Source organism: Nipponia nippon, unplaced genomic scaffold, assembly GCF_047370975.1.
Source record: "Nipponia nippon isolate SJK-2023a ecotype South Korea unplaced genomic scaffold, ASM4737097v1 scaffold_4, whole genome shotgun sequence".
In the NCBI taxonomy this organism is placed as follows: Eukaryota; Metazoa; Chordata; class Aves; order Pelecaniformes; family Threskiornithidae; genus Nipponia; species Nipponia nippon.
The window spans coordinates 67,001,020-67,028,592 of NW_028262358.1; the positions used below are offsets into that span (position 1 = coordinate 67,001,020).

Genomic DNA, 27,573 nt, shown 5'->3' on the forward strand with positions numbered 1-27,573 from the left:
ACTTCTTCACTGAGAGGGTGGTCAAGCATTGGAACAGGCTGCCCAGGGAGGTGGTTGAGTCTCCATCCCTGGAGGTATTTAAAGAACGGATAGATATAGTGCTTGAAGACATGGTATAGATGGACTTGGCAGTGCTAGGTTAACGGTTGGACTCAATGATCTTAAGGGTCTTTTCCAACCTTGACGATTCTATGATTCTGTGAAGACTGGGGAAAGTTTGGGCAAAATTCCTTCCGCTATGTCTGCCTACAGGGAGGATTCAAATTTGTTGTTCTGAAAGTTTCATGTTAGTGAATTCCTCCATGAGCTCTAAATTTGGAAAAAAAATACCAAATACCAGGGGGATGAGCTGTTTATTTTTCCCTGTCAGGTATCTGAAACTAACTGGAGTTTAAGAACAGAGCCTTTGAAGGAGAAAAAAAAGAATTTCCAGATCTACTACTTTACATTTGCATTTCCCCCAAATTCCTTAAGCTCAACCTCCCTGGAGAGCCTCTGTTTACTACTCTCTTACTGTTTTGCCCACATCCCTCTTGAAATTTTTAAGCTATTAGCTAAGGTGAAAAGACTTGTTTTAACCTTAGAAGTGATTTTCAAACCATTCCTGTTTATTTTGTCATGGCTGGAACAGATCCTTGTGCACAAGGAGCCCTGTCTGAAAAGGAAGGGATAACCCAGCTCTGAACATACCTTGCCCTAATCTCAGCTGTAATCGTCCTTCATCCAACGTTAAAGACAAGAATGAAATCCAAGCTGAAATCTGTTTTTACTAGAGTATTTGATGGGCCAGACATGCAAGAAAGGTCTTTGCAAAACCCCAAGCAGAGTCTTTTATACTTGTTACCCACCTGCAGTAGCACAGGCATGGTGGCAATGCTATGGGAGAAGGATATTTGGTTTAATGAGGGATTACCTGCCAGTATAAAAAGCTAATTCTTCTAGGGCTACAGGATGAGGAATATTTGGCTTCTTCAAAAAAAATTGTTTGAATTTGGCAGTTGCTGTCACTGGGTTTTCAATCAGCAATTGTAATTAAAGTTTCTTAAATATTAATGGTACTTTTTACCCTTGCCAAAAATCAAGATCAGTGTAAGATGGTTCAATGCAATGAAACATGTTTTCAATTCAGGTTCACTACGTAAACATTGTTAAGTCAATGAGCTGAGTGAGAATGAAATTTAGTTAGCGTATTGCTATGCAGTAAAACATTTCAGGTATTTTACTGTTTCTTGAAAAGGGCTTTACAAGCGCTCAGTAAACAGATAGAAAATTGATATTATATAAAAAAACATCCTCTGGTGATGAAACTGATTTAATAAATACCTGCAATATCTATGAATGTTTAATAAAGTATTTTTTGGTTAGTGGGCATAAATACATTTTGCTGTAAATGAATGAAAATAAGATTTTTTGTGTATGATTCTGCTGGGAGCTTAGAGCCAATACATCTAACAAATCGTTGAAAAACCTTGCAGTAGGTATTGCTTTTATGTAAACCAAAAGTCTTTAAACTGTCGTCTTTATTCACTACATTTGATGAAGCAGAAGACAGAGAGACCTGAAATAAGGCTTTTCTTTTAGTAGTTATGTATTAAGAGTGGTTGAACCACTCCTCTGTTTGTCCATACTGGCATAGCCCTGCTGATTTCAACTGAAGGTCTGCTCTCAGATGCATATGGAGTTGTTTGATTTCTCAGGTCTCGAGAGTAGCTGAATGTAGAAAATAATTGAAGGAAACTGGAACATTTTGAGTTTAAAGTGTGAACTGTTTTTTGTTTTTTTTTTTTTAAAAAAACGCCTGTGTTTGCAATACAAATACAAAAAAAATTTTAAAAGAGTAAATGAACTCTGAAATTCGGTCCTTGCTTTGCTTGTATTTAGGCTTAATCTCGTTTTGATTCATTCATTCGGTCAGTAAACATTACTTTGAGAAATAATTTCTTTATGCTTAGAAAAAAGTATACAGGCTTAAAAACCTTATAAGAAGCATCAAAGGTAAAAGCAGTGCACTAGTTTGAGGCAGTTGTTGTTTGATTTGGGGGGGGAAGGAAGGTTAAATGACAAGGTCTGCATTGATATTTTTCTGTTAAGTAGAAGTAACACCACTTCCCTCATTTCAGTGACTTTGGTTGGTTGGTTTGTTTTTAACTGCATGGTAAGAAGGAGAAAGGAGCATATTTGCTACAACTAAAGTTGAAGACAGTATCAGTGACCTGAGGTAATATATATCACAGGGAGGTTGATCGGTAAATCACTCCACGCAGATCTGACAGTGCATTTCGGACATGATTTGTAATGCTATTTACATTCTTGTTCTGCCTGTCTCACAAAAAGCCACACAATTTATGCAGAGTTACATGGTAGTTTTGTGTTGTGGCAGCACGTGTAGTGGCATCCGGAGTTCCCGTTGCTAACCAGCACATGGGATGGCCTTTCTAGAGTGCACAAAGTAACATTTGCAGAAGGTCTGGGATGGTGCCTTCTGAAAGAAGGAAAGAAAGAAGCCACTTCTTTTGCTCACAGAGATCCACATTTGAGTTTGCCTCTCTTTTCATTGGCACAAATCGCTCAGATTCATGTAGCAAGGAAATACAATTCAAGTCCAATTTAAATTGACATTTACAACCAAAAATCATCGATTTCATCAAAAATAATTTATATTTGTCACTAAAGAATTTTAAACGTTTTCTATATCAACTATTACCCTTTATTCTTTTTTCTATTTTATGCTTTCTTTCTTTTGCTATTTTCCTTTTTGCTGGTTTATTTCTGTTTTCCTAATAGTCCAATTCTTTTTTCATCGTGTTTTCCTTGTTCTGCATATCTGTTTTCCAGACTCTTTTTCTTTTCATTTCTGATTTCCCTTGCCACGTCTCTGTATTTTCATTCTCCTGTCAGACCTAGGGCAGCTCCTTTAACCACAAGCTGTCTTTCTGCTGTTAAACCCTGAATCACGCCTCTTTTATCTCCACACTTTCTTACGGCAGGGTTTCTCCAGCCCTGGGGGGCCCTGGAGAGAGGTCCACAAGCAAATGAGGAGAGCGCTTCAGGGAGGAAAGCAATCACATGCTGTAGGCAGTAAGTTCTTTTACCCAGTATGTAGCCGTATTAATAGCAGCTTGAAAGGGTGCTTTCTATCCCCTGTCCCAGTTAATGAAACTTCAGCTGATCAAGGTGCTTTCTGGTATGCAAGAACTAACTCATCTAATGTCTCTTCTCCCCTGGCTTTCTGCACTTCTTTGCTTTGAGAGGCAGGACCTGAAGAGCAGTCTTCATCTTTATAGGCAATCAGTGGCCACTGAGAATCCTTTAGCAAACCAAAGCATGAGGTTTTTTTTCTCAAATAGTCAGGGCCAGATGCTTAAAGCTACAGTCAACTTTAAAAAGTGCCCAGGAGCCAGCTCTGATTGAATCTTAGAGGACTTCTTTTGAAACTGCGACAGCCTTAGAAAAAAAGCCTCAAACATGAATCTAAGTGAAATACTGAAACTGGAAGAAATACAAAGTTAAAACTGGATTCCCTGCATTTCAGAGAATACTGCTTCACACATTTATTTATTTATGAAAACAATGCAATAATGACTACTTAGAGCAATGAGATGAAGAGAGTGGCAGTTGATGTCTTCAAATATAAAGTAGGAATCTTGGAATAATTCAGGTTGGAAGGGACCTCTGGAGGTCGTCTGGTCAAACCCTTGCTCAGAGCAGGTTCAGCTTAATTGGATCTAAATTGGAAGTTAAATTAGGTTGCTCATGGCCTTGTCAAGCTGAGTTTTTAACGTCTCCAAGGACAGAGATTCCTCGTTGGGCACTCGCCCCAGTGTTTTACCACCCTCATTGTGATTTTTTTTTTTTTTCCCCCCATGCTATCTACTTTGGGATTTCCCTTGTTGCAAGTCATGTCTGTTGCCCCTAGTCCTTTTGCCGTGCATGTCTCAGAACAGAGTCTGGCTGTGTCTTCTCTACATCGATCCACCCACGAGGCAGCTGGAGATGGCAACAAGATCAATTCTCTCCTTCCATATTTTCTGCAAAGCTGCTTTCTGACCTCAGGCTGTGCCATGGTGTGGTGTTACCATCCCAAGTACAGGGCTTTGCATTTGTCTTTGTAGGTGAAAGAAGGTGGAATTATTTTCCACACAGAATATTGCGTGTAGCTGAGTGGAAATATATCAGCCCTGGTGCAAGTTTGGGAGCACAGAATCAAACATTTATTTTTTCCAGTTACACCAAGATTATTAGGTCCCCTCTCCTTTCTCAGTGGGGTAATGGTAGGTGTATTTAGCCCTAAATAATCAGTGAGGTAACAAAGACAGTTGACCTTTAATACTATAGATTTTCTAATGTTTGTATTTATTGCATGGTGAAAACAAGTTAGTGTTATATGCGATTTTAGATCAAATTACATTTTTATTTCTTGCCTTTCCTTTTCAGCATTTTGTCCTGCTGAAAGAACTGTTTGATAAACGTTTACCTTCTAAGTGTTCTAGTGATCAAAAAAATGCTTTTATAGTTTTCTTACGAAGTTTAATGTAGTACCAAGTTGTTTAATGCTTGGTTCAGAAATATGTTATTATTCTGCACTTTCCATTTCTTGAATGCTTGAGGTATGCAAACATTTTTGTATTTAATTTGACTTTTGGGATATTCTGTAAGTAGCAGACATGATTGTACAGGATTGCACTATGTTTTCATGTAATACTTACTAGTCTTGTTACTACACCAGAGTCAGGCAAGAGGAGGTCTTATCTGGAGATTGTCATTGCGTTGATTGGGTAATATGTTTCCCCAGGTGTACGTTTCTGTTCAATCATGGATACTTAAGATATGACAGTAGATCTGATTTATGAGAGGTGCTCAAGCCATCTGAAAGTCGTCTCCTGTGTTGGTGCTGTCTGAATATGTCAGGGTGGCTTCTTCTACCCGAGTTTGAAAATTCTGGCCAGCTCTCTCTAAGAAAGCTGATAAATAATGTTGCGTGCTTTTTAACAAATAAGAAGCTGAAGTGAGTCATTCATTAAAGTCATATCAAGTCCGTCACTGAGTAAAGCCATTTTTCACTTCCTTGAAGAGAAAAAAAGGCCATTTTCGCTGTGGATGATCAGGAATACCCACTCGTAAATGGGAGCTCACACTGTGGAGCGGCCTGTGTGTTTCAAATCACAAGTCATGTTTTGCCCAAGGGACAATTTAAATGAGGTACATAGAGGTGTATCTTAGCCTGTGTCTCTGAAAACTAGAGCACATTATCTTCATGTCAGTCCTTGTTTAATTCAACTTTTTGCTCCTATTTTAAAATGTAAATTTGGTTTTGCTCATTGTTAGGCAAAGCTCAGTGCCTCAGTATAGATATTTTTGCCGCCTCATCTGCAAGTGTTCTTGGCACTCCTACAGTTTAAGGTGATTTTCTCCTCCAAATCAGTCACATTTTAATCAGATCACAACTGACTGAAAACCCTAAAACCAGATTTAAAGCATAAATACCAGTACAGTAATCTTCTTTGCCAGCAACCCATTACATAAATCATAATACAATATTTGCATGTTATAGTTGGCTTCATTTATTTTGACATCCCGGTGGATTTGAAGCTTTTGTTAGATATATTCTTTTGTTCCTTTGCTACAGTTGTATTTTCCTGGAGAATCTAGCTGGGAAAGCAACAGCCCAAGGCATATCCAATACAGAGCAGCTAATTTCATCCACTGGATAAAAACAACTAATGCTCCACTACCCACAAAACATGCAGCCGAGGGGGCCACAAATCCACTTTCAAACTGATACCTTTTAGTTCTAAATACTGCACAACCCAGTACTACTTTTCATACGGCCTCGCTGTCTTCTGTCAGAGTAAGCTTTGTGCCATGAAAAACTAGTTCATCTTTACTTTTTATGAACTAGTGGAATACCAGCTATGAAAATTTCATCTAACTTTAATTATGGAGGCTCTTTATTGTGTCTGGTTTCCCCATTGAAGTTTTGTGTGAGTATTTACTTGAATAATGGAAATGACAAAAAGTCTCTTACTTCTTTAAGAAGAGAAAAATTGATTAGAGTTTGAGGTCTGAAGGCATCAAGACTTCTGTATGAAAAGAAAAAATGTGAAAAAGTAAAGCGAAAGGTTCAGAAAGTGGTAATACATGTAAAGTCGTCTTTCTTGCAGGAGTGTTTTGTCCTGTAGTCTGCAGGACTGCCACCTCTTCCTCCTGCTTGAAAGTTTCTTTGAAATATTAGTAATATAGGGATACGTGGAAAGAGAGGCAATGACACAATACGAAAGGCTTTTAATTCATTACAGGTCCTAATCTGAACTCGCTAGTCAATGGCAATCAGCCCAGAGCTGTGAACGTCAATGTGGATTTTTTTCATACAGTTGTCATTGCATTCGCTGCATGTTGTTGCAGTGCTATTACGGCTGCGTTTTTAGATGTCAAATGCAGTAAACAAGCCTGTAAACAGGCTTGTGACTTCTTACACAGGGTTTAAGGCTTAGGTAACATGTTTATTTACAAATGGTGTAGCGGAAGATGTCAAAGCTTTCAGTCAGCTAAAGGCTGTTGCCCTCATGTTGCAGCTGGTTAGACTAGTGTGGGTAAGCACCACTGCTTTGATGTTTCAGTGCAAAATCAGGTGGCCTACCTTAAAGTGCTGGCATAAGACTTTTCAGATATATTGGGATAAGCAGATTTGGGAGTAACTTCACAATTAGGGTAATGGCTGAGACAGTACTTGCAGCCCACTGCGATGTGCAGCTGGGTGATACCCAGTTGGTTTGGAAGAGGATGTTTGCCTTTCCCTTGTGGTCCCAGACCTCCAGCTGCCTGGACACCTGTTAGTGCTAAAGAGTTCAGGAGGACCTGAAGAGTTTTGACCCATGTAACATTCTGAGAGTGGATGCTCTTCAGATGGGAAAATTTTAAAGAGAAGCGAAGTTCTCTGCCATGGGTGTTGCACACCAGTGCATCCTGTGTTGTTTCCCAGCGAGCCCTGTGGACTCCTATAGACACTGAATCATGTCAGGAAAGTATTGTATAACTGAAGAAGTTGCAAAAAATTTCTCTAGATGGAAGAAAAGAATTCATGTGAAAGAAAGCATCTTTGATTCTTTCAGGGTACTTAAATTTACTCCTTCACTTTATTTGAAAAAGTACCAAATTTTACAGGAAACAAAATACTGACAGCTGGCAGTCATGACAGTAAGAGTCTGGGATGCTAATAACTGATGGGTGCTATTAAAGACTAGTTTTAGCACTGTATAAACTTTATCTGTGTGGGCTTGGTTTTTTTGCAAGGATGAAGGAAACACTATTTCTGTTCCTCCTCATTGCCTTTGTCTTTTGATTTCATCCTCAATGTTACTAGCACTGCATTTGATCTAAGATGATTTTTCATCTTGGGAATGTCTGTATTTTGAGCCAGTGTGAGTATAGTTTGGGTTGAGAGTTTGCAGTTTTGTGGTGGAGGAGAGTTAAGCTGTCCTTGCTTCCTTCAATGTAATTGCACAGGTCTGCAATAACTCTGCAACTCCTACACTATCAGTAAATTCTCACTTACAATTTTATAGTTGCTTAAATTAGCAGAAGTTATTCACAGAATGTTATTTTCAATAAATATAGCAAAATGGAACTTCAGACATTTGAGAGTAATATTTTTCCCCATAAACCATGTTGTTTGCATATATAAATGATAACGGTCGTTATAATGTACTTTCTCTACTAAACTTCTTAAATGTTACCTGGTAGAAAGGCACATAAAGATGAGGTATTTTGTATATTTGTTACCAAACATTGCTTTTATAGTAATTTTCTTTTCAGTTTAATTCTGAGCTAACAAGCCATATAGGAGTCATTGTCAAAACCAGATAATTTCTTAATGCAGTGTTTTGGATAGTTGAAATTTTATAACTAACATCAAGTGATAATTTATTTTTAAAAACACATGTTTTTGAAAGCAGGCTAAAACTTGAAAGTTTTTTAATTTGTAATGCGGCCAAACGCTAACACTTTTTTTTTCCCCAGAAAAAAGTTAATGCATGACCCCATTACCAAAAGGCGGGCTGCCTTTATATGTTCTCAGGAAAAAAATGCTACAAGGGGTCTAACAACAGACCCATTGTGCATAGGAAGTAATCACAGTGTCCTTAAGAAATGGTAACAGTCCATCCAACAAGTCGCTGCTAAATGATTGTGGTCAGGTGGATCAGAGTGTTAGGGGACCATTCTCGACCAACACCCCTTTCCAGAAAATGAGGGAGAAATAGTGGTTTAGATTTCATTGTGCCAGTCTGATACTTTACAGCATGCATGTTACGTATTTCTAGAACTTTTTTTTTATGTATCCTTTTCAAGGTCTGTTAGTACTCATGCAGTGAAAAAACGTGTATGAGTCTTTAGACCTCTACTTCCGTATTGGTTGCTGAAAGAACGTCATCAAGTGGCTCAAGAAAGCCTCATTCTAAAAACTAATATTTTCCAAGACAGAGAAAATGAACCAGATTTCAAAATAAAAGAAAACGGCATTAGGTATTTCTCTTAATTTCTCCACATTTCCAACATGCAGCTGTTGCGGCATGAGGCCTGGTATTTTGAAACAAGCACTTAGTATTGTCTACAATTTGTGTATTAGGAGATCCTGTATGTAGCTTTCTACAACCTGAGTTCTGGCACAGATTAGGATTTTTTCATGGTAACGCTCTAGCCTTTGCGCGGTTGGTGACAATTTTGAAATGATGACCTGAGAGGGAACTTCAAAGATCGAAAGAACACAGTACCAAACCCCCAAAATATGGTATTCTGGTTGCTTTTAAAGATTTGTTCTCATTTGGTTTGAAGGTAAGACAGGCCAGAAGGGGAGGGGAGAAAAAAGGTTGTCTCGTGGATTTTCAGGTGTCCAACAGACTAATGAATAGACTCTTAATTTATCCATGGGATATATTTCCACTGTGTAAACCCAACAACATCATTTGTTCTGTATGTTTTGGAGCTGATGGTTCCAGAGGCAAGCACAGCTCTGCCTGGACTTAGTGACGTGCTGCAACCAGGAGTCTCCCCTCTCTTGGGCAGTGCTGCTGCAACACAGGAAAGGGCCCTGTTCCTCTGCCCCTGGAGTTTGCCCTTTGCTTTGAGAGGTGCCATTTCAAAAGCCTTAGCCCACATTTTTGTCTTGTGTCCTGTCCCAGTTAAAACAACTGAACTAGAAGCTGACAGTGTAACTTCAACTTACACCCCTGTGTAAAATACCTTGTCACCGTTGCCATCTGCGTTCACCCAGAGCTGTTTGTGTCCTGGGGACACGGTTGCGTCACTGAGCCAGATTGCTTAAAGCTAGCTTAGTTATCTCTACATAAACAGCTGTCTCTTGCATGAGGATAATAACTTGCAAATCAAAAGCTGTACAACCCATAGATTACAAGATGCGCTGAACATCATCTTTCCCTGTCACCGAATCCTGTCCTTGCAGTGTTTTGAAAGATAGTAAAATGCTTACGAAGTAGATGCACAAGTAGTATGTCTTAGTGGCAGATGTAGTAGAAATGTATTGAAGGTGCTGATCTGCTCTTCCAGTGTGACCGGCGGACAGCAGGGCAGAGCGTTGCTGGTACATTGTCTCCTCAGCGTTGTTCCTGCTTTGGCTCTCTTCATCTGCACGTGTCCCAGGTTTCGCAGTTAGCGAGGCAAATGGATTCAGCGCTTTCTTCACTTGATACTTCTGAATCTTTTAAGGTCAACTCTTTCATAATTGGTTATAAATTCATGGACATTACTGTTTTCAGAGTAGCCATTGTGAATTTAAATTGCTTCTCAGTGGAACATTGCAAGAGTAAGTCCTCATTAATTTTAGTTTCAATCCCTAGTAGCAGCGGTCACTTGGTTCACCTGATTCTGTTTTCCTTTCCTACCAAAGCAGTACCAGTCAATGGACTGATCTGAAAGTCCTGGAGACTAGTAAAGATGGGATTGTTTTTTTTATTATATATGACTTATCAAAACAATACATATCTACACTTGTGACGGCTTAACGATACCAGTCAGGAAGCAGTCTTTTGTATACAAATGTGTATAATATACTGGAATTTCCAGGTAGCATTCTCATTATTGTATGGCAAGATATGCTGTGCTAGTTTGTTTAATTAATTAAAATGCAGATAAGTATTTATAAGCTGTATGTTTGTGATTTAAAAAGCATCCAATAACATAAGCTCAGGATATTTTTCTGCATTATCTGGAAGCAGGATATGTAAGCAGGTGGTCACCTGTTTACCTGGCACCATATTTGTATGCAGAGCCACCTGTGGGACTTTCTGTGCTTAACTTCTACAGCATCTTATACAATCCCAAATCTGACTAGAGGTTAGCCTGAAGCTGTATTTATTTCATTTTTGCACATAAGCCATCCTTTGAGAGGGATCAAAAAGCTCTTTCAGAAGGAGCTATAGGGGCCCGTGAAACAGTGTCTCCATTTCTGCAGCAGTGACCTTTTATGTAGAGGACAGTGGTATCTAATTTTTTTTGCACGAGGGCTTAATTTATAATATCACAAAGCTTTGGGGCCTTGAGAACCCCCTCTGTTAGGCATAGCTGGTAGCTTCTGTAATGCCTTCCCCTTTCCCTTGGCCAGGGACACACGTAAGGACAAAGATGGGCGCAGTATGTTGCAACGCAAAGTGAGGCAGCAGATTTTATCTAAGCATCACCTCACTACCCTCCTCTTTCAGGATGGGTGCGGAGAAGAGGCTGGTGGTGCTGGGCATCCCCCTTTTCACCGGCAGAGCCTGTTAAGCTCTTTTCCTTGGGGCAGCCATGGACCCTGGTTACCATGGTGACAGGGATGAACCTGACACTTCAAAGCACAGCTCAGGGAATCACGTTTTCGATTCATAATCAAATACAATTTTTCTTTTTAATAATGCTGTCCTACAAAGCTGTAATTTAGAGTCCTGGAAGCAACAGCTTAGATGTACCCAAACTCTAGTGAATTTCTGGCATGCCTTCATCCCCCAGAAGCTGTACTCCAGAAGAGAAGCTCTTTGGAAGATGTAGAGAAGGGAGAATTGTGGGGATTCCGTTCCCAGTAAATGTATCTCCAGCTTTCAACCTGAAAAAGAAATGAGGAAATCTGTAAGACCTCATGTATCGTGTGCGTAGTTGGCTGGAACAAGTTGCACGTCCCATCTCCTCCCTCCCTGCAAAAGCACATTCAAGTGTTTTCATCAAATAGAATCATCTGAGACTTTTTTTTAAATGCAATTAAGCTAAAAGGGGTTACGGATCTTCTCTCTCTGAACTTGAATTTATTAATTAACTTTCAGACTTCTAAAATTTCCTTAATTGCACAATGATTGTCATTCTAGCAAAGCAATAACAAAACAAAACTGATGGATACAGAACACTCTTTCTGGGCAGATGATTAAAACACAAGGCAGACCAATCTGAAACAAAATATTCAGCAGAGAATCTCGCTTAGTTTCTCAAAGAGCCCTTTTCTCAGGTGGTAAACTGACATATTGCCAGAGCTGGCTGGAACTCCATTTTCATTTGATGTTATCCTGATGTTACCTTGTTGAACTCATTTAGACGTCATTCCTGGTTTTAATTAAAAGTTCTTGAATGCCATATAACAAAGGTGCAGAACAGATTATCTCGAGCAGAGCTATTTTGAGTATCAAGCTATGTAGCAATAACACCAGTTTGTCAGAATTCAAAGATCTGCCACAAACAGAAATTAACATTCAAAGAAAATGCAGTGTAATAAAATAGCAGCTTTAATCATGCATAAAACAGAGTTTCTTTCCTTGCTCACACAAAGGAAACCCAGCGTAAAATGCTGTGAATGTTAAGAGAGTCAAATGGTATGGTGAGAAGGTTACATATAAAATCTTGTTCAAAACCTCTGATTTAAAGGCTGTCTTTTAGAAGGCTGGCTGTTCTTTGAGTGGTACCATACAAGCAGCCCTGCAAAATCCTACCAGAATTTTCTGCTTGAATAATTTTGTTTGGATGAGTGAGGAGAATATCATTATCTTGATTCCAACACCATCTCCTTAGGAAGGTGTAGGTGAATAGATTTTGTGCTGAGTCTCATAAATTCTCTGACACTTTTGCAAGGCTGTGTGTAAATTCTGAGCCACAGAAGGAAGAAGACTGGAAAGCAATATGTGCCGTGACTGGATTCCTTATGCCATGGTGTACTTTAAGAATTAAGAATATTATGCACACACTCAATTTTAGAAATGGGTGTTGGATTTTTAGGTGTGTTTGATTAAAAACAAGCTAAAAAAAATTTAGAGGAATTAAGTACATCAGGAAATTGTGAGAATAAGATGGACTCTACCTCATCAACTCTTTAGAATTTTGCTGCCCCTGAGAGTGTTCGCAATCCTAGTCTAATTTAGTGCTGTTCACAGTTGAACTTCACGCTGTTGATCACGGAAGTCAACTGATTGAATATGGCCCTTAAGTATCTAGGAAAACAAGGAAAACTACTTCTTATATGTTGACGATTATTGGCAATGTGCAGAGCCAGAATCACTGGATTGAGTTATTTTATGAATGTTGTGAATGGGACTGTGGAATATGATTGCTGTTACTGTTCATTACTTCAGAAGAAAGGCAAGTGGATAAGTTGCTAAATCCAGTGTTCTCCTCCCAGTCTAGCTCATAAATCTTCTGTCTAGGCAGCTATTCTTGGGGGGGGGGGGGCAACAATGTAGTTAAACTCTCTGTTTCAGATCAGAAACGCCTCTTCCAAATTTTATGCAAGATGACTTTGCACTGGTTGACAACTGGAGGATTATCTCTTAGACTTACAGGGTCAAGTTGTGAAAAATGTAGTAATATGCAAGGGTATTTTGAAAATTAACACTTAATTGAAGGTCTATTAGAGTAAGGCTGGTCAAAGGAATTAATAGCCAATAGAGAGTCCATTTTCGTGTGATCATCATTCTGTTACCACACAAGGTTCTTTTTGAAATCGATAAATTACCTTTTAATACAGTCTGCCGTTCAAGATATAAGAAAGGATTGCAGGACTAGATCACTAAAAAGGAGTGTTAGGAATTAGTAAAGCAGGTGTTTTTATAACTTAAATAATTTTAGACCATTTTTACCTTGTTTAGAAATATACAGTAGTTAACCCCAATTATCAAAATAATTCAATTTTTAACTACTGTATCTCTCCAATTTAGAGAGAAGGATGTTGTCGGGGACCATGTCAAAGGCTTACAGAAGTCCAGACAGATGACATCAGTAGCTCTTTGCTTGTCCACTGATGTAGTCACTTAATCATAGAAGGCCACTGGGTTGGTTAGGCAATACTTGCCCCTGGTGAAGCCTTGGTTAGTTGAGTTGCTTTGTTTGGCAAAACCAGCAGTTCAGCCTATAGAAGAGCCACTTCAGAAAAAGAAAAATCCTGCCAGTCTTGTTGTCTAGAGGATAGAGAAAGCAAATTCTCAGAGTAAGCAGAATTTCTCTTGCTGCTGTCGTCCTTGTGCAATCAACAACCAGAAAACACTGACTTATACACATAAGTTTAACACATAGGCACAAGTTTTCTGTGTTTTTGTCCTTTGGTTGTGTATGTGTAAGCTCACACAAGCTTATTACAACACACTTTGAACTATCAAAATTAGAACACAAGTAATATGAAATACTTTCAAATTCATAAGTTTCATTAAATGATTCTATGCTACATTCAATGGCTTCCTCAAAATAATATACTTCATTGCATACAATGCACATACATATAAATAATAGATTACAGTGTGATTTATATCTATAATTGCTTTCATATAGTCCCCAAATGTAACATTTAGTCTAGAGAATGCATATATTATCTGTTGCTGGAAATGTACATGTAATAATCCTGGCTTCATTTAAGTCAAAAGCAATTTTTCTGTTGATACTGGGGAGAGGGGTAGCGTTTTGCCCATAGATTTTAGCATTTTGGATATAGGAGGCTCAGCCACTGGTTATACGCTTGCTTAGTCTATGACTATTCAATATAATTTTTCTTCACTAATTTAGGACTCTGCGGTATATTTCTAGTGGGCACCAGCTTTATCTCATAAGCAGCATTAAAGTTCATGGAATGAGGTACTGTCTCTTACTTCAGACCCCTTAGGGTAAGGAAACCAGAATAAATGGACAAGCCGATGATACCCTCCTGGCTTTCCACTGTTGTTCTAAAAACTTGGACAGAGAGCTTCATTTTGAACAGTTACTGATGATCCAAACGCAATCATTTCTTACAGAATATATAATAAAACACCAGCACCTAAGTTAAGCAAATAAGTAAACTCCCGCAGTAACCTTTCCTTCAGATTTTCTAAGTGTGTAGTTGTTTCTCTAAGGTAACTTTTCTGAATGAAATAACATTGTGAGTGGCCAAGCAATAATTTTAAACATGACTCTGAGAAGCACCTATATTGCAGCTTGCTCTATCAAGCAATAAGGGTCCTGTCTTTCTCCAGGGAAGTGTGAGACAGGTCTTTCATTCCTTCCCCTCTACTCTCTCATATCTCACTAATACTCCTGTGAAAATACCACCATCCTGATCAAGGCTCAAAGCCTGTACTTTTGGATGTATTTTTGAGCCTTCAACTTCTGAGGTGCATCTTCAGGTCACATCCAATCCTTGTGATTCATATTTTGAAATCGCTCAAAGACCTGGCCTTAAATCCCCATCCACACAACTAAATCTCTTGCTCAAGCCTTAGTTATTTTGCAGCTTGAGTAGTTCTTACCTTTGCTAGGTCAGAGCTACCCAGCTGCACTCATGTTGTACTCATGGCAATTCCAGACACAGCAACTATCCCACTCCTGCTTGCTCCCCTCTCTACCCTTCCCACGTCCTTGCTGTTTCTCAGTACCCCATACAGCAAACATGAGATTTTTTTCCCATTGGCATATAAAGCCATATATATTTTAGCTTTGATTGGTCTTTTGAGTCTACTGATTGGCCTTTTGGCTCTACTGCTTATCAAACGTTCATTCGTGTTTGTCATATCCAGCCCAGCTAATAGTAGACTGGGAGTTGATTCATTTTGAGCATTGAGAATCTTGAACACCTTCTTCTTCCAGTTCCACTTCAAAAGTCATCCCCCTCGTTTCCTCTGCTAGACAGCATCATATGTGTATCCAGCATTACTTCTAGCTTGTGTGTGAGTATGTGTTGTGTGTACGCAGCTACACATACACACACCACTTACCTGATCCTGACTCTTACCCCTAGACACCTCAACACACATATTACAAACAAAATATATAGTATTGAGTCCACGCAGGTTATGTATGCAAGCGTGCGTGCAGGCATGTATTTACACAAAGGAGGACGCATTTAGTATTTCTCAGCAGAGAGAGTTCAAGCTGTAGGGGAGAGAGATGATTATGATGATGAAGTCTTATGATGATGATTAAGTTTTATGATTAAAGCACTGCCAGATCTCACTGTCTGCCTGGTGCTTGCATGGGTGTCTGGAAGAGAGCACGTTCCTAACTCAGAAGGTTGTTCTGAGGGTAAGTTGTTAGTAAGTGGTTCAGATACTGCTGAGATGGAAGTTACAGAAACAAGTAATAAAGAGTCATTTTAAACAACAGCATGATCCTTCCTTCAAAAGATAATATGCATTCCTGCACATGGAACCCGAATAGAAACGGTCTGAGCAACATGGTTAAAACCAGAAAGTATTAGATACCAATTATCGCTGGTACTGACTACGCTGGCTTTCTGAAAGGCCTGTGCAGCAGATTTTCAGGGGAGCAGTAGTCTTTCTCTGGTGTGGCTTCACCTCTTTTTTCGTTCTGCTTGTTTTGGTGGTCTGTTGAGAAGCATCCTAGTTTCAGAGTAAAGGACATTTTCTGTATAATGATATAGGCATGATGATACCAACAGCTTGTAACCGCTCCACGTGCAGCTGCTGTGATGGGGGGAGAGGTTAAGTGGCACCTGCTGCATACTGGGTGGTGAGTGAGAGAAGAAGGGTCAGAGAGAGAGAAAGCAGGCACGCATACCCACCCATGCCTGTGAGCAGGGGAACGGCACAATGCTAAGCCGCAGGCTCAGAAGGTGAGAACTAGAGCACTGAAGAGCCTTTTCCTATTTTACATGTAGACACCTCATGAGATTTTACCCCTGGCTGAAACCTATTTTTATTTTTTGATATTTTTGCCAGGCTGAAAACCCCCGTGTTCCTGATCCTTTGTACGCCAAGCTGTGATGCAAAGAGGTGCAGACTGAATGGCTGTGCTCTTTCATGTGTATTTTGTTTTCCTCTCTGCTGTAACCTGTGGCCTCAGCCCACTCAGCTGTGTTACAGGGTGGTTTCATCTCTGTGTAGAACAGCAATTTTTTTTTGTTATTCAGGGCCTATAAACAGAAATAAAACTACTGCTGACTTTAGGCTTGGCTTTGTGGATGGCCTTATTTAAAGAATCAAAATTCCCAGTAGAACGCAGACCTCAGGCCAGATGCTATAAGATGAATTAATATACAAAGGTGGATGGAAATCGCGGGAAGGAGAGAAGGACTGGAGTTCAGGGTGCTGGCTGCAGCTTGGAAAAAGAGAGTTTAATTTACTGTTTGTGAGTTACGTGATCTCACTAGTCCATCTTGAATATTCCATATTTAATATCTGAAAAAATAACAGCAAAGGAAGTAATGGTGATTTAGTTGATAGATTGTCTCTTTGAAAACATACTTCTGCTTTGTAATGCAGTAAGTTGTTTGAAAATCCAGATACATATGCGCTGCTTCTGTACACATGAAATTACAAATATGTATGTACCTGCATACACACATATATAGTCATATACTTGGTGTTGCAAATGTGTATGGCATATAGATTGAAACTTACAGTGTATCTAAGTGTATCTATATACATATGTGTGGGTGTATAAACACAATGCGTGTATCTATATTTTTGGCTACTGTATTAACACACACACATATTTGGAAACGATCAGCAATGATGATTTTCATGTCTCTAGTGCTTACACATTTAAGCAACTTCTTTTTTGATTTGTTTAGCAGCAGCAACAGAAGAACCTGAGGTGATTCCAGATCCAGCTAAACAAACAGATCGAGTGGTGAAAATAGCAGGAATAAGTGCTGGAATTCTGGTATTCATCCTGCTTCTCCTTGTTGTCATATTGATCGTCAAAAAAAGGTAAGAAAATGATCTGTGCTGATCTCTCTCTGTTTTTTGGTTTTTTTTTTTTTTTTTTCATTTCAAACAACAATAACTAAATGGGTATTTTTTACAGGTCTTTAAAAAAAAAATGTTTCAGGACCAGTAGCTCACATCAGCTTTTGGATGAGTTTTGTGTTTCCTGTTGTTTTCGCTGTGATTCTTATGATGGATTTAAAGAGAGGATTACTTTATATTTGGGATCCAATAGCTATATATTTTCTCATACTTATTTCCAAGTAGTTTTAAGTTGCAGTTAGAGTAATGTACAGAATATTAAAATGGGTGGATTTGAAATTCATGGAGCCTTTTTTTTAAAGCAAAAAAAAAAAAAAACAACTTACTGCACTTCTCATGTTGTAATCAGCTAATGAATTTGATTTTCTCTGTGCAGCTCTAATGAGTTATTTGTATCTGTACGTTATCCAACTTGCAAAATAATGTAATTTCATACCTCTATTTATGCTCTTGTAAACCTGGATTTTTTTCTTAAAAGTCATAACACATCACTGTAAAATTATCTAGCGAGTCCTTAGTGCATGAAATTGTTTAAAAGTGTATTAATTTGAATGAATTTTAATTTTGTTAGTGCTTTCTTAGACAGTAAGCAATATCGCCATCTTCTGGCATTGTACAACGCTAACTCTGCATCCAAACGCTCCTACCTATAGTAAATTGTGCTACCCTATTGCTCGGTCAGTTTTTAGTGGTTACAACTCTTTTAACCTGGCGTAAAAGTTCATAATATGGCTCTATAAATTCATAGTTATGGCATCGAAACAAATTCCTCTTTTTCTCTGCACCCCCCCTCTGGCGGGTCCCCTTCACAGGGCACAAGCTGATTTCTCTTGGGTGGAACGAGACCTTTGTCTTCCAGCGGTGTGGGCATTGTGTTCCCTTGCCTTTTGCAGAAGTCTTAATGAAAAGTATATTTGTAAATGTTGCAAATGTTCCTCTGAAATACAGCTTGCTATTATTTTTAAAGATTAAGAAAAAAAAATGAAAATTGTACCTAAGATCATTCTATATGTTATAATTACTGGTTTGCATTAGATTTTTTTAATTTATTGCCTCTTTACAATTATCCCTGGAGATATATAACTTGGAGAAGAAACGTCTGCATTAGAAACATTAGGTATGCTTATAGTGTTCTGTGTTAGTTAGCTACATATGTGATTTTCCCAAAAGTGCTTTTACTTTTCTCTGTTGTTTACCTCTGTGGTTGAGAATTAACACATATGCAAAAGGTCCAACTCATCATATGCAAAAAAGACATACAGTCAGCCAGTTTTCTTTATTTACCCAACTTTTGAAAAACAAAAAAAAAAGTTGTTTTTCAGCTTTCAGGAAGAAACCTATTTTATAGCTTTATTGCAAGGTATGTGCTGGGGTGTATCATCTTCTCGGCACGTGTTGCAGTGGTCCCCTTATATTTAATAGAAGGCTCTGTGTGTGCAAGTGTGTGTGTGTGAGAGAGAGAGAGACTGTCTACCACTATATAATGTCAGTCACTTCCAGATGGGATTGACTAGTTTTGCAGGTAACAACAAAAAAAAAAGGCTTAAAATTCAATGTGTTCATTTTTCCTATCCTTTTTACCTCTTGCCTTCAGAGTCCTTTTAGACTCGTACTTTCACTGTTGAATTGTTTATTGAAAGTAAGTTAACTATGTCCGTGAAATGATATTTTAAAATTTCCCCTTTTTCCCCCTTCCCTTCTCCGAACCTGTGAAGGCAGTACCCTCTTAGGAGTGATACTTGATCATCATTCTAAAGCACATAACATTTCTAAACTCCTGTACTATTTTGTATTCAAAATAGGTGAGAAATTAACCTGTTTAATGACTCTTTAATGTTGGCAATTTTTCATCATGAGAGTTTAATTGGTTGTCTATCGCGTATGTTATAGGTGTGCCATTCCCGTCGTCTCCCCGCCCCTCCCTAGGGAAAGTGGGCAGGTTTTTTTTAATACCAGCTTTAGTCAAGGTCTCTTACAAAAAGCATAGAAAACCTTTGTATACCTGAGTTAATTCAGTCCATCTAGTGAATCAGGGCAATTCATATAATGAAGCCAGGAACAGCTGTAAAAACCCTGACACATTCACACGTACGTGAACACACTTCACTTAGTTGTGGTGGGACTGAAAACCGATCCGTTTGAATCACCTTCTGTAGTGTACATATTCAGTGATCCATTATGTAGTATCCCTTTTGGTACCTGAATTGACCACAGCTGATTACACGGAAAAGTCAATTAAAAATGGTTTCTGCATTTTCATTGGTTTATTAAGTCGTATGCACAGCCATCGCTATCTCGATCTGATTAAATGCAGCATTACATTTTATTGAAAAACGGAGTACTAAGCAGTTTCCTTCACGAGCTTGAGATGTTTTAGGCTTTGCCTGATCATTTTGTACAAATTGGTTTGAAGTTTCCCCGAATGAAGCTCTTAACAGCTCTTACAGAGTTTTACTGGAGTAATCAAACCAGTTAAGAAAAGGGATACTGCATCTTTAACAAGCAATGCCATTTTTATTTTCTAAGTCATTGTTGGACTATTTCCAAATGTCCTTCATTTTCTTCCATTTGTTTACCTTCCATATTTTTAATGCTTAGCATGACTACATCAGCATTTCCAATTGTAAGATTTTGAAATAGAAAACATATGTTTGCATTCAGGAAATGTGTGGTATATATGTCAGTACACACATATCTGTTGTAAACGCGTATTCTTTAAAATGTGTGTACTCATATAGCTACATATAGTATGCATACAAACATATACGTATACACCTGTGTACTGATAAAGCTGTTAAAATGAATGACATGAAATTTGTTTTCTGATTAAATGTATTGATTAATGCAATCTTTAGTTTTTGTAACTGAAAAGTAAAAAGCATATTTACTGCACAAGATTTGTACACAGCTGTTCATTTGTCATGACATCTAGGCGGTAATCATTATATTATGCTAAACTGCATGTTGAAAATACACAATCCATTTAATTTTCAATTTTTTTGGCAATAAATGAAATCTCAGCATGTAATTTTCTCAAGTGATCTTTCTAAAAAACAAATCATTTTTATATGTTAGTGTATTTTTTTTTAATTGCATGGCAAAGTAAGGCTAGTTTGTGCATGAGCAAGTTGAAATGCTAACCAAAGAAACATAAATTTTTCAATTTTTTTTTTTAAACGCACATTTCTCTGCTTTATTGAATGTGACAGAGTCACGCTTTTCATTCACCATTGCTTCTCTTTTTCCACTGTCTGTGATTTGCTTGCCAGGAGGAGCTACTATTCTTACTCCTACTATCTGTAAGTAGAATACGGGTGACTTACTATTTTACATGTTTTAAAGATGCAGTATCCCTTTTTAAAAAAGACAAACAGTCTCTGTAATTCTCCTAAAGTTTTATTGATAGTTACCTTTCTTTATTCTCAGGCTTGAAATATTGCTTGTATCATTGTTCCTGTTATTCTTACCCTGTTTTTTTAAAAGGGATATTGTATTTCTAACTGTATATTGAGACTTCTGCTTTCTGCTACAGTTTTTCCCATAACTATCATTTTGGTTTATTGTAATCATAATTTAATTTGCATTATGATTCACAGTGACACATCACACTAAGGAAAAAAACTCTTTTCCCATTTCCTAGCTAGAGAACTCTGCTTGTAAATCACAAATTGTTCTTTCTTAGCGTATCAGTTCAGGAGTGATCCTGTGCACCACTTTGGCTATGCAGATTGTAGGCAGATGCCAGACCTTTATAAATAGGTCTGTGCCCTGCCAGTGGCAGAGCAACACGTCTGCTTCTGTGGTACCAACCACTTTTTCTTTTTTTTTAACAGAAATATTTTTTGTGAAGTGGTTTGCATCTGTTGCTTGTAAGGTGCTTTGCATACACATTTTAAAGTGTGGATCTTACTTCATGACATTGGTTTGCATAAAGTTTTGCTTCATTGAAGCAAAATTGACCTTTTTTATACGTGTTGACCAAATGAATTTTTGTGAGGGCTGCAGCAGTTTTGGCTGTGATTGAACAAAGCAGTTACGCACATTCTTAATTTTAAATACATGCATAAAGCCCTTGACTTCAGAGGGGATCTAAGAATGCACTCAAGTGCTTTGATGAACCGGTGGTGTCTGATAATGATGCTCTTCCACGTTCTTAAGCAGATTAGCTGAGTTCTTTAAACAAACTTAAAAATAATAATAAAAAAAAAAAGCTAAGCTGGTTTAGCTAACTGCCATTCTCCAGTTTATTGTGACAAATTATAATTTCCTTGTTAAATAACAATTGCTTCAGCTCGAGATAATTAACCGCACAGTTTCATCCTGTGATGGAGCACTTTTCCCCTCCAGCCCCCACTGAAACACCCACCTGCACAGGTTCACCCAACTGGATCCTTTAGCAGATAGTAAGAATCATTTACACTTTCTGTCAGCCTCAAGTACTTTAACCTACCGATTTGCTTAACTTTCCTGAAGCACAGATTGCGCGTGCCTTTAGGCTGGGGAGGGGAGGAAAAAGGAAAGGAAAAAGAAGTCCTCAGACCCCGAGGGAGCCAGGAGCTGTTGAACAATAAAGCTGTCTTCCCATTTCCAGCTTTGGGCTGCGGTGCTGCAACACAATGGGCCTTTTTAGGAGTTGAAGCAGAGCGTAAGAATTAGAAAGTAGTTACTGTAATAAGCTAATAACTTGAAAGCCTTAATAGCTGCTGATTTATTTAGCATAGCTAGCAAGTTTTGTTACAAAGTGATGCTTCAAAGAAGGGCTTAACATAGTCTAGCGATGAGATGTAGTAGTCCTTTTGCTCCATTTCTGAGGTGGCATTAGAAGAAGACAATCTTCAGTGTATAGAGACTATCTGAAAGGCTTTGAAATTTAAAAAACCAGCCTGAACTAGAAATGCCAGTTTTGTGTAAGCTTTGATAGTATTGGGAACCAGTTATAAAGCTCAAGGAGTTTCACTTCTGGAAGTTCTGATGGTCTTCATTTGTTCGACCAGAGTATCATTTAAACCAACTTTTCTGAAGTAAATAGGAATGTGTGGAGTAAATGCATAAAATAAACCATTTTAGGGGAGCATCCAGCTGTCACTGGCTTTTTAGTTTTTATTGAAAATCTGATACACACAGAACCTTCATCTACAGCACAAGGGTTTGATGAAAAAATGATGGTTTAGAGACCACCTTTGGGATTTTTGTAGCAAGGAGGTTATTGAGTAGCAATTTTCCAACTAATCTATCTGTAAATGGGGAAAAGAAAGGAGGGGGCGGACAAAATAAGGAGAAGAGTCTGGTGAAAGAATCTTTGTTGTTCTCAGGAGTGCTTTGTCCATCTGTATCCTACCTTGTGGCCCCTTATTGTGAACCAAGACTATCAATTTAAGAAACAGTCCTCTAGCATTTTCTTAAATATGCAAAAACAAGAAGTGCTCCTGCCCTAGGGAGTGGTGTAGCTTCTTTTTGGTGGATGTTCCCAGGACTTAACAAGTAAATTGATGGATCATTTATACTAATATTCTGTTTGTCTACTGTTAAAGTGTGCCACAGAATATTAAAAGTTATCGGAGAACAGAGGAAGAGCAAGCAATCCTTTTAGTCAGAGAAATGTAAGGTAAACACTGTCTAAACAGTTAACAGGATCTGTGATGATTTTATGCAGAAAAAGCTTGTGAAGCGAAGCTGTGTTTTAAACATACATTTTCAAGAACCCAGTATTTTCAGTGATGATTGTCTCTCTCCCACGTGGTGTCAGATTTATCCAAATAAGCAGGTTGGCCATCTATTATACTGCAGTCACAGCTTCAGATGAAAACAGGGAGATTTCAGAACAGTCTAATGTATGTCACAGGTTCCTGCAGAACCAAGGTGCACTTCATGCTGCTCTGCATGCTTCCTACTGCTTGAGATATATGCTTTAAGATTAGTAGGCTTTCAGTGATAATCAAAATATATTGTCTGCTTCCATCTGAGTTCTGGAGACAGTAAAAATCATTTCCAGTTCTTCATCAAAAGGAAAGAATTGAGAGATATTTCGGAAGTGTGCACTTCAAGGGCATTGGCTGTTAATTTGGGGAGTTTAGTTGTACAGATTAGGTTGCTGTTTAACTGTGATACATTCAGACTGTAAGACTGTTAATGTCAAAATTTAAGATGTTCTCAAACTGCATGAAAGGGAAGAGTGATGAGAGGGGGGATTTGTTTGTTTATTAAAGAACCAAAGTTCAGTGTCAGGAACAAAGTGTGGTATCATGTTGTATTTTGTGTACTGAATGGGAAGAACAACTTTTAACATAAAAGGTAATATGAATCCATATTGAATAATTACGTTTCTTTTGTTATTTCATAGGTTTTTTGACTAACAAAGTAATTTAGAAGGTTAAATGATTTCTTCCGAACAAGGCAAGCAAGGGGAATGAATTATCCATTTATAAAATCAAAACGCAGATTTAAATGGAGATGGTTGATAAAACTGCATGCACAGATGCTTCTTATTTATCATTTCAGTTAAAATGTAATTATATTCTCTAATTTGTTTATATTAGTGTAATTACTCCACAGGAAAAAAAAATATTACCAGGGTACAGAAGTTAGCACTTCCATTACAGCATTTGTGTGTGTACAGAGAACACACGGTCGTGACTCTTTCGTAGCAGGGTGCGTAGTTTTATCAATTTCATGCTGGAAAAGTTGTACACAGGAAAATCAGCCGAACTTTTCAGTCACTCAGGATTATAGATAATGATTACTGTAGACATCGATGTTTTTCAAATATTAAGGTGGTTTGGGTTTTTTTTTTTGGCTGGGCAGCAAACTTGCAAAGAAGCGCAAGGATGCCATGGGGACCACCCGCCAGGAGATGACACACATGGTGAATGCGATGGATAGGAGTTACGCTGACCAGAGCACCCTGCATGCAGAGGATCCCCTTTCAATCACATTTATGGACTCTCATAACTTCAGCCCCAGATGTAAGTATGAGAGTGATAGATACTGTGGAGTGTAGGTGAATACAGAAACACAGAAAACAATTCTACTTTTTACGGAAAATTGTTGTAAGCTCCAGGTTTTCTAGGACCACTGGTAAACCCAGAGGTTGAGTAGGGCTGTTCATACGTTATACTTCTTGGTATGTGTCCAATTATTTAAATATTTACATGTACTTTCAATATGCGTTGATACTTGTTCTAGGGAAAATATTAGACATCTAGAATATCTCAATTAAAATCTGAAACTGAGTTTTCCCTCATGAGGATATTTAATACCAGCAAGTTAAATATTACTGCGTAACACCATGTCTGTAATGAATAATAATATGAAGTCCAAATTAATTTCTTCCTTTTGGCAGTAAGGATGTTATAACAGAAGGAAACATTGATAATTTTCATTGCTGTTTGTGAAGTTTAGGAACAAGCTTGTTAATATATCTGCAAATTTGCTCTATATTTGTATTCCTTTTTTGTAGACTTGCCAACTGTCTGGTTTTGACAAAGTTTGGCAGTTTGAGTTTCTGACTGTTAAGTATCTGGGTTATAGCTACCACTGTCCAGCACACCTGCCTCCCAGCATCTGCGCTATGCCTTGCACAAAAGCAAGATACTCCACTGGCAGACTCTGAATACCTCAAAACTAGTGTGAAAGTTACTGAAGGGACACAGTTCTGCCATGGAGCTGGCAGGAACCTGACCTTCTCACAGCCACATGGACTTGTGGCTTGGCTTTAAACGGATCTGAGCAGCGTGAGCTGCTTCTGAATTGCCATCTTTTGGGAATGGCTCTCCATCTCTCATCTCCTGCCTCCCATACTGCTTACCATGCTTGAGCAAAATACATCCCTTAAGGCTCTTAAGTTCTTTCCTGATTGTTGTAAGGGAAATGGATTTTGGAGGAGGTTTTATTGCTCAGTTTATTGAAGCTTACCAGACTGAAGAGTGCTAACATTTTAAGCGTCTCATGACCGATTATAAATGGGAGTTTAGTATCAGCCTGTGAGCTTTTCTACACAATTTTGGCTGGAACAGTTTGAAAATTGTCCAAAGTTTGATGTCTTATTGGCATTGAAATTTGTGGAGGCAGGGTTGCAAAGACAGTTTGATTTGGACTAAGTTATGGTGGATCCCAGGGAAAGTATCCATCAGGAACCTACATGGCTATTAGTGAGCTGGGGCTGCCAGGCACTTGGGCAGCCTTCCAGATGGACTGACGTGATGCCAAGAGCGAGCCCCAGCCACCACAGCTGTCCTGGTTGGTTGGCAAAGAAGGTTGACATCACTGTTTTCCAGCGTCCTAGGTATGTGATTTTTTGGGTGTTGGAGGATTCAGTTCTCCTGACCACCGTCTGTGCTGAGGCAAAGAACCTTCTAAGCTTCTGAGGTTTTCTGCTGTGCAGCAAACTTTTAGGCAGATTGCTTGAGAACTGGAGCTCAATTTTGTCACGGAGCTGTTGATATTTTAAATTTTTGTTCCAGATTGGAACAAACCCAAATTCTGGATTCTGCCATTTCTGTCCGAAACAGCACATTTGTGTCTGCATGGTTCTAGCTGTGATAACAAATGATAAAATTCTATGAATTTTATTCAAACATCTGCACCTGTGTATCTGTGATTTTTCCTATACTCATTAAGAGCAATATCTTTGGCACTGCACATAAAAAAAGCTATTAACTGTAAATATGTATATAATTTTTTTAAATTACCTGGAAGACTTTAAAGAAATACCATTTTATTTTGAGATGAGCTATTCAAGTATTACATGAGAGGATGGGTTTAAAAGGAATAGAGTTGGTGCTATGAAAGTGAACCTCTATTGTGAAGCAGAAGAACAATAGTGAAGGAGGAGCCCTTTCAAAAATAAATTGCATGTAATGTCTTCTTTATTTCATTTCAGTAAGAATCTCTTTGCCTTTATCATTACATTTCTGAAACTCAAAATCACTGCCTTTCATTCCTCTTTTATTCAGGATGCTTTCTGGAACTGTGTATTCATTCTGGTTTTCTGTTGTAACAAAATTAATGGGGTTTAGTTATCACTTGGTTATACTCTGAAGTATATTGTTTTTATTTTTAAAAATACACAAATTGAGGGTAATGTATTTCTTCATGAGCTTTGTTTTCCTACAGTGCCCAATGATCCACTTGTGCCGACAGCTGTGTTAGGTGAGGACCCTAGTCCTTCGTTATCCATTCCTGCATGAGTTTTGTCTCCTTGCGTGGTTGAACGTTGGAACAGCTTGTTTTGTGTAAAAGATAGCTATGCTGTTATCAGAAAATAACTCTACGCTCAGTTGATCAATTCAGAATTAAACTGGCACTGCTTTTAGAATAAAAATTATTTTATGTTCTCCTTAAGAAGTTATTCCTAATTAGTGCCAACTGAAAAGTAAATGAGGAAATAGGTAAATGGAAAATACTAAAACTGTTCTCCCCAGAGCATTCCAACTGAGTTCCTGTGAACTGACATGTGAAACTAGATCTCTCTTAAGAGATACACAAAAATGAAATTCAGATCCATATTAGTTTTATTTGGTACCCAAAGCTTGATTTTCTAAGTAAGTAACAAGAATGAAAAGCAAAATAGAAAAGGGAAGAACTTTTGAAATATCCAAGATCAAACAACTTTGTTTGTAGGTTCTGTACAAATATTCTTGTATACCTATATTAATTACATTTTTCAATTGACCATAACTAGTAAGTTTTTCAACTTTGTACTTACTTTAAAAAGAAGAACAGATGTTGGGAGTGGCCAGGCTACTTATTTCTGTGTCGCATCTGGCACTGAATGCACATTTTAGGGTTTGGTTGTTTTTTTTTTTTTAAAATACAGAAATAAAAATATAATTTGTACCCAAGTTCTTGGTTTGATAAACATGATGTGCAGCATTGAGTTTCAGTCAGTTGCTGACGTTATTTTAGGATAAAAGACAAATACCAGGAAGTAGACATAAATATAAACTGAGGTTGAAAATTAGATTTCTAGAGGTAAAGCTTAAAGGAACCTGGAGACAATTTAATCCCTCCTCTGTTTTGAGATGGGATATTATACCTATAGTATAGACTGTTTCTGGCAATTGATTTTCTAGTGTGTTTTAAAAATCCACAGTGAAGAGAATTTCACTTTTGCAGTGGCATGTTCCAGCGCCTCGCTCCTCTTAAATAAAAAATATTGGTATTATTTGGGACCCAAAGCTCAATTTTCTATCTGAGTATTAGTTACTACTAACTGGGTGTTACTACTGAGTATTATTACTGCTCACTCCTAATTTTTCCTAACTAGACTAATCTAGACTACATCCTCATTGCTGTGAATTGAGCCATTTCCTTTTGAGAGACTCCTAGAAAATATGGAGAACTGACACACTCCTGTCCTTTTAAAACAGTCTTCTAC

The 27,573-nt window shown here is 38.1% G+C and overlaps 1 protein-coding gene across 10 annotated transcripts in view; it reads left to right on the forward strand.

The window, feature by feature from the left end:
* Positions 1–27,573, forward strand: part of PTPRK (protein tyrosine phosphatase receptor type K) — a 415,551-nt gene that overhangs the window by 362,296 nt on the left and 25,682 nt on the right. For 2 of the 10 annotated variants that reach the window (XM_087774462.1, XM_087774464.1), the window contains exons 14-18: positions 17,021–17,159; positions 18,274–18,315; positions 20,468–20,497; positions 24,000–24,160; positions 26,310–26,345. In XM_087774462.1, coding sequence (XP_087630588.1) covers positions 17,021–17,159; positions 18,274–18,315; positions 20,468–20,497; positions 24,000–24,160; positions 26,310–26,345 — 408 coding nt within the window. The remainder of the gene's footprint in view (positions 1–17,020; positions 17,160–18,273; positions 18,316–20,467; positions 20,498–23,999; positions 24,161–26,309; positions 26,346–27,573) is intronic. The other 8 variants (XM_087774467.1, XM_087774469.1, XM_087774470.1 and 5 more) reach the window with 6 other exon arrangements.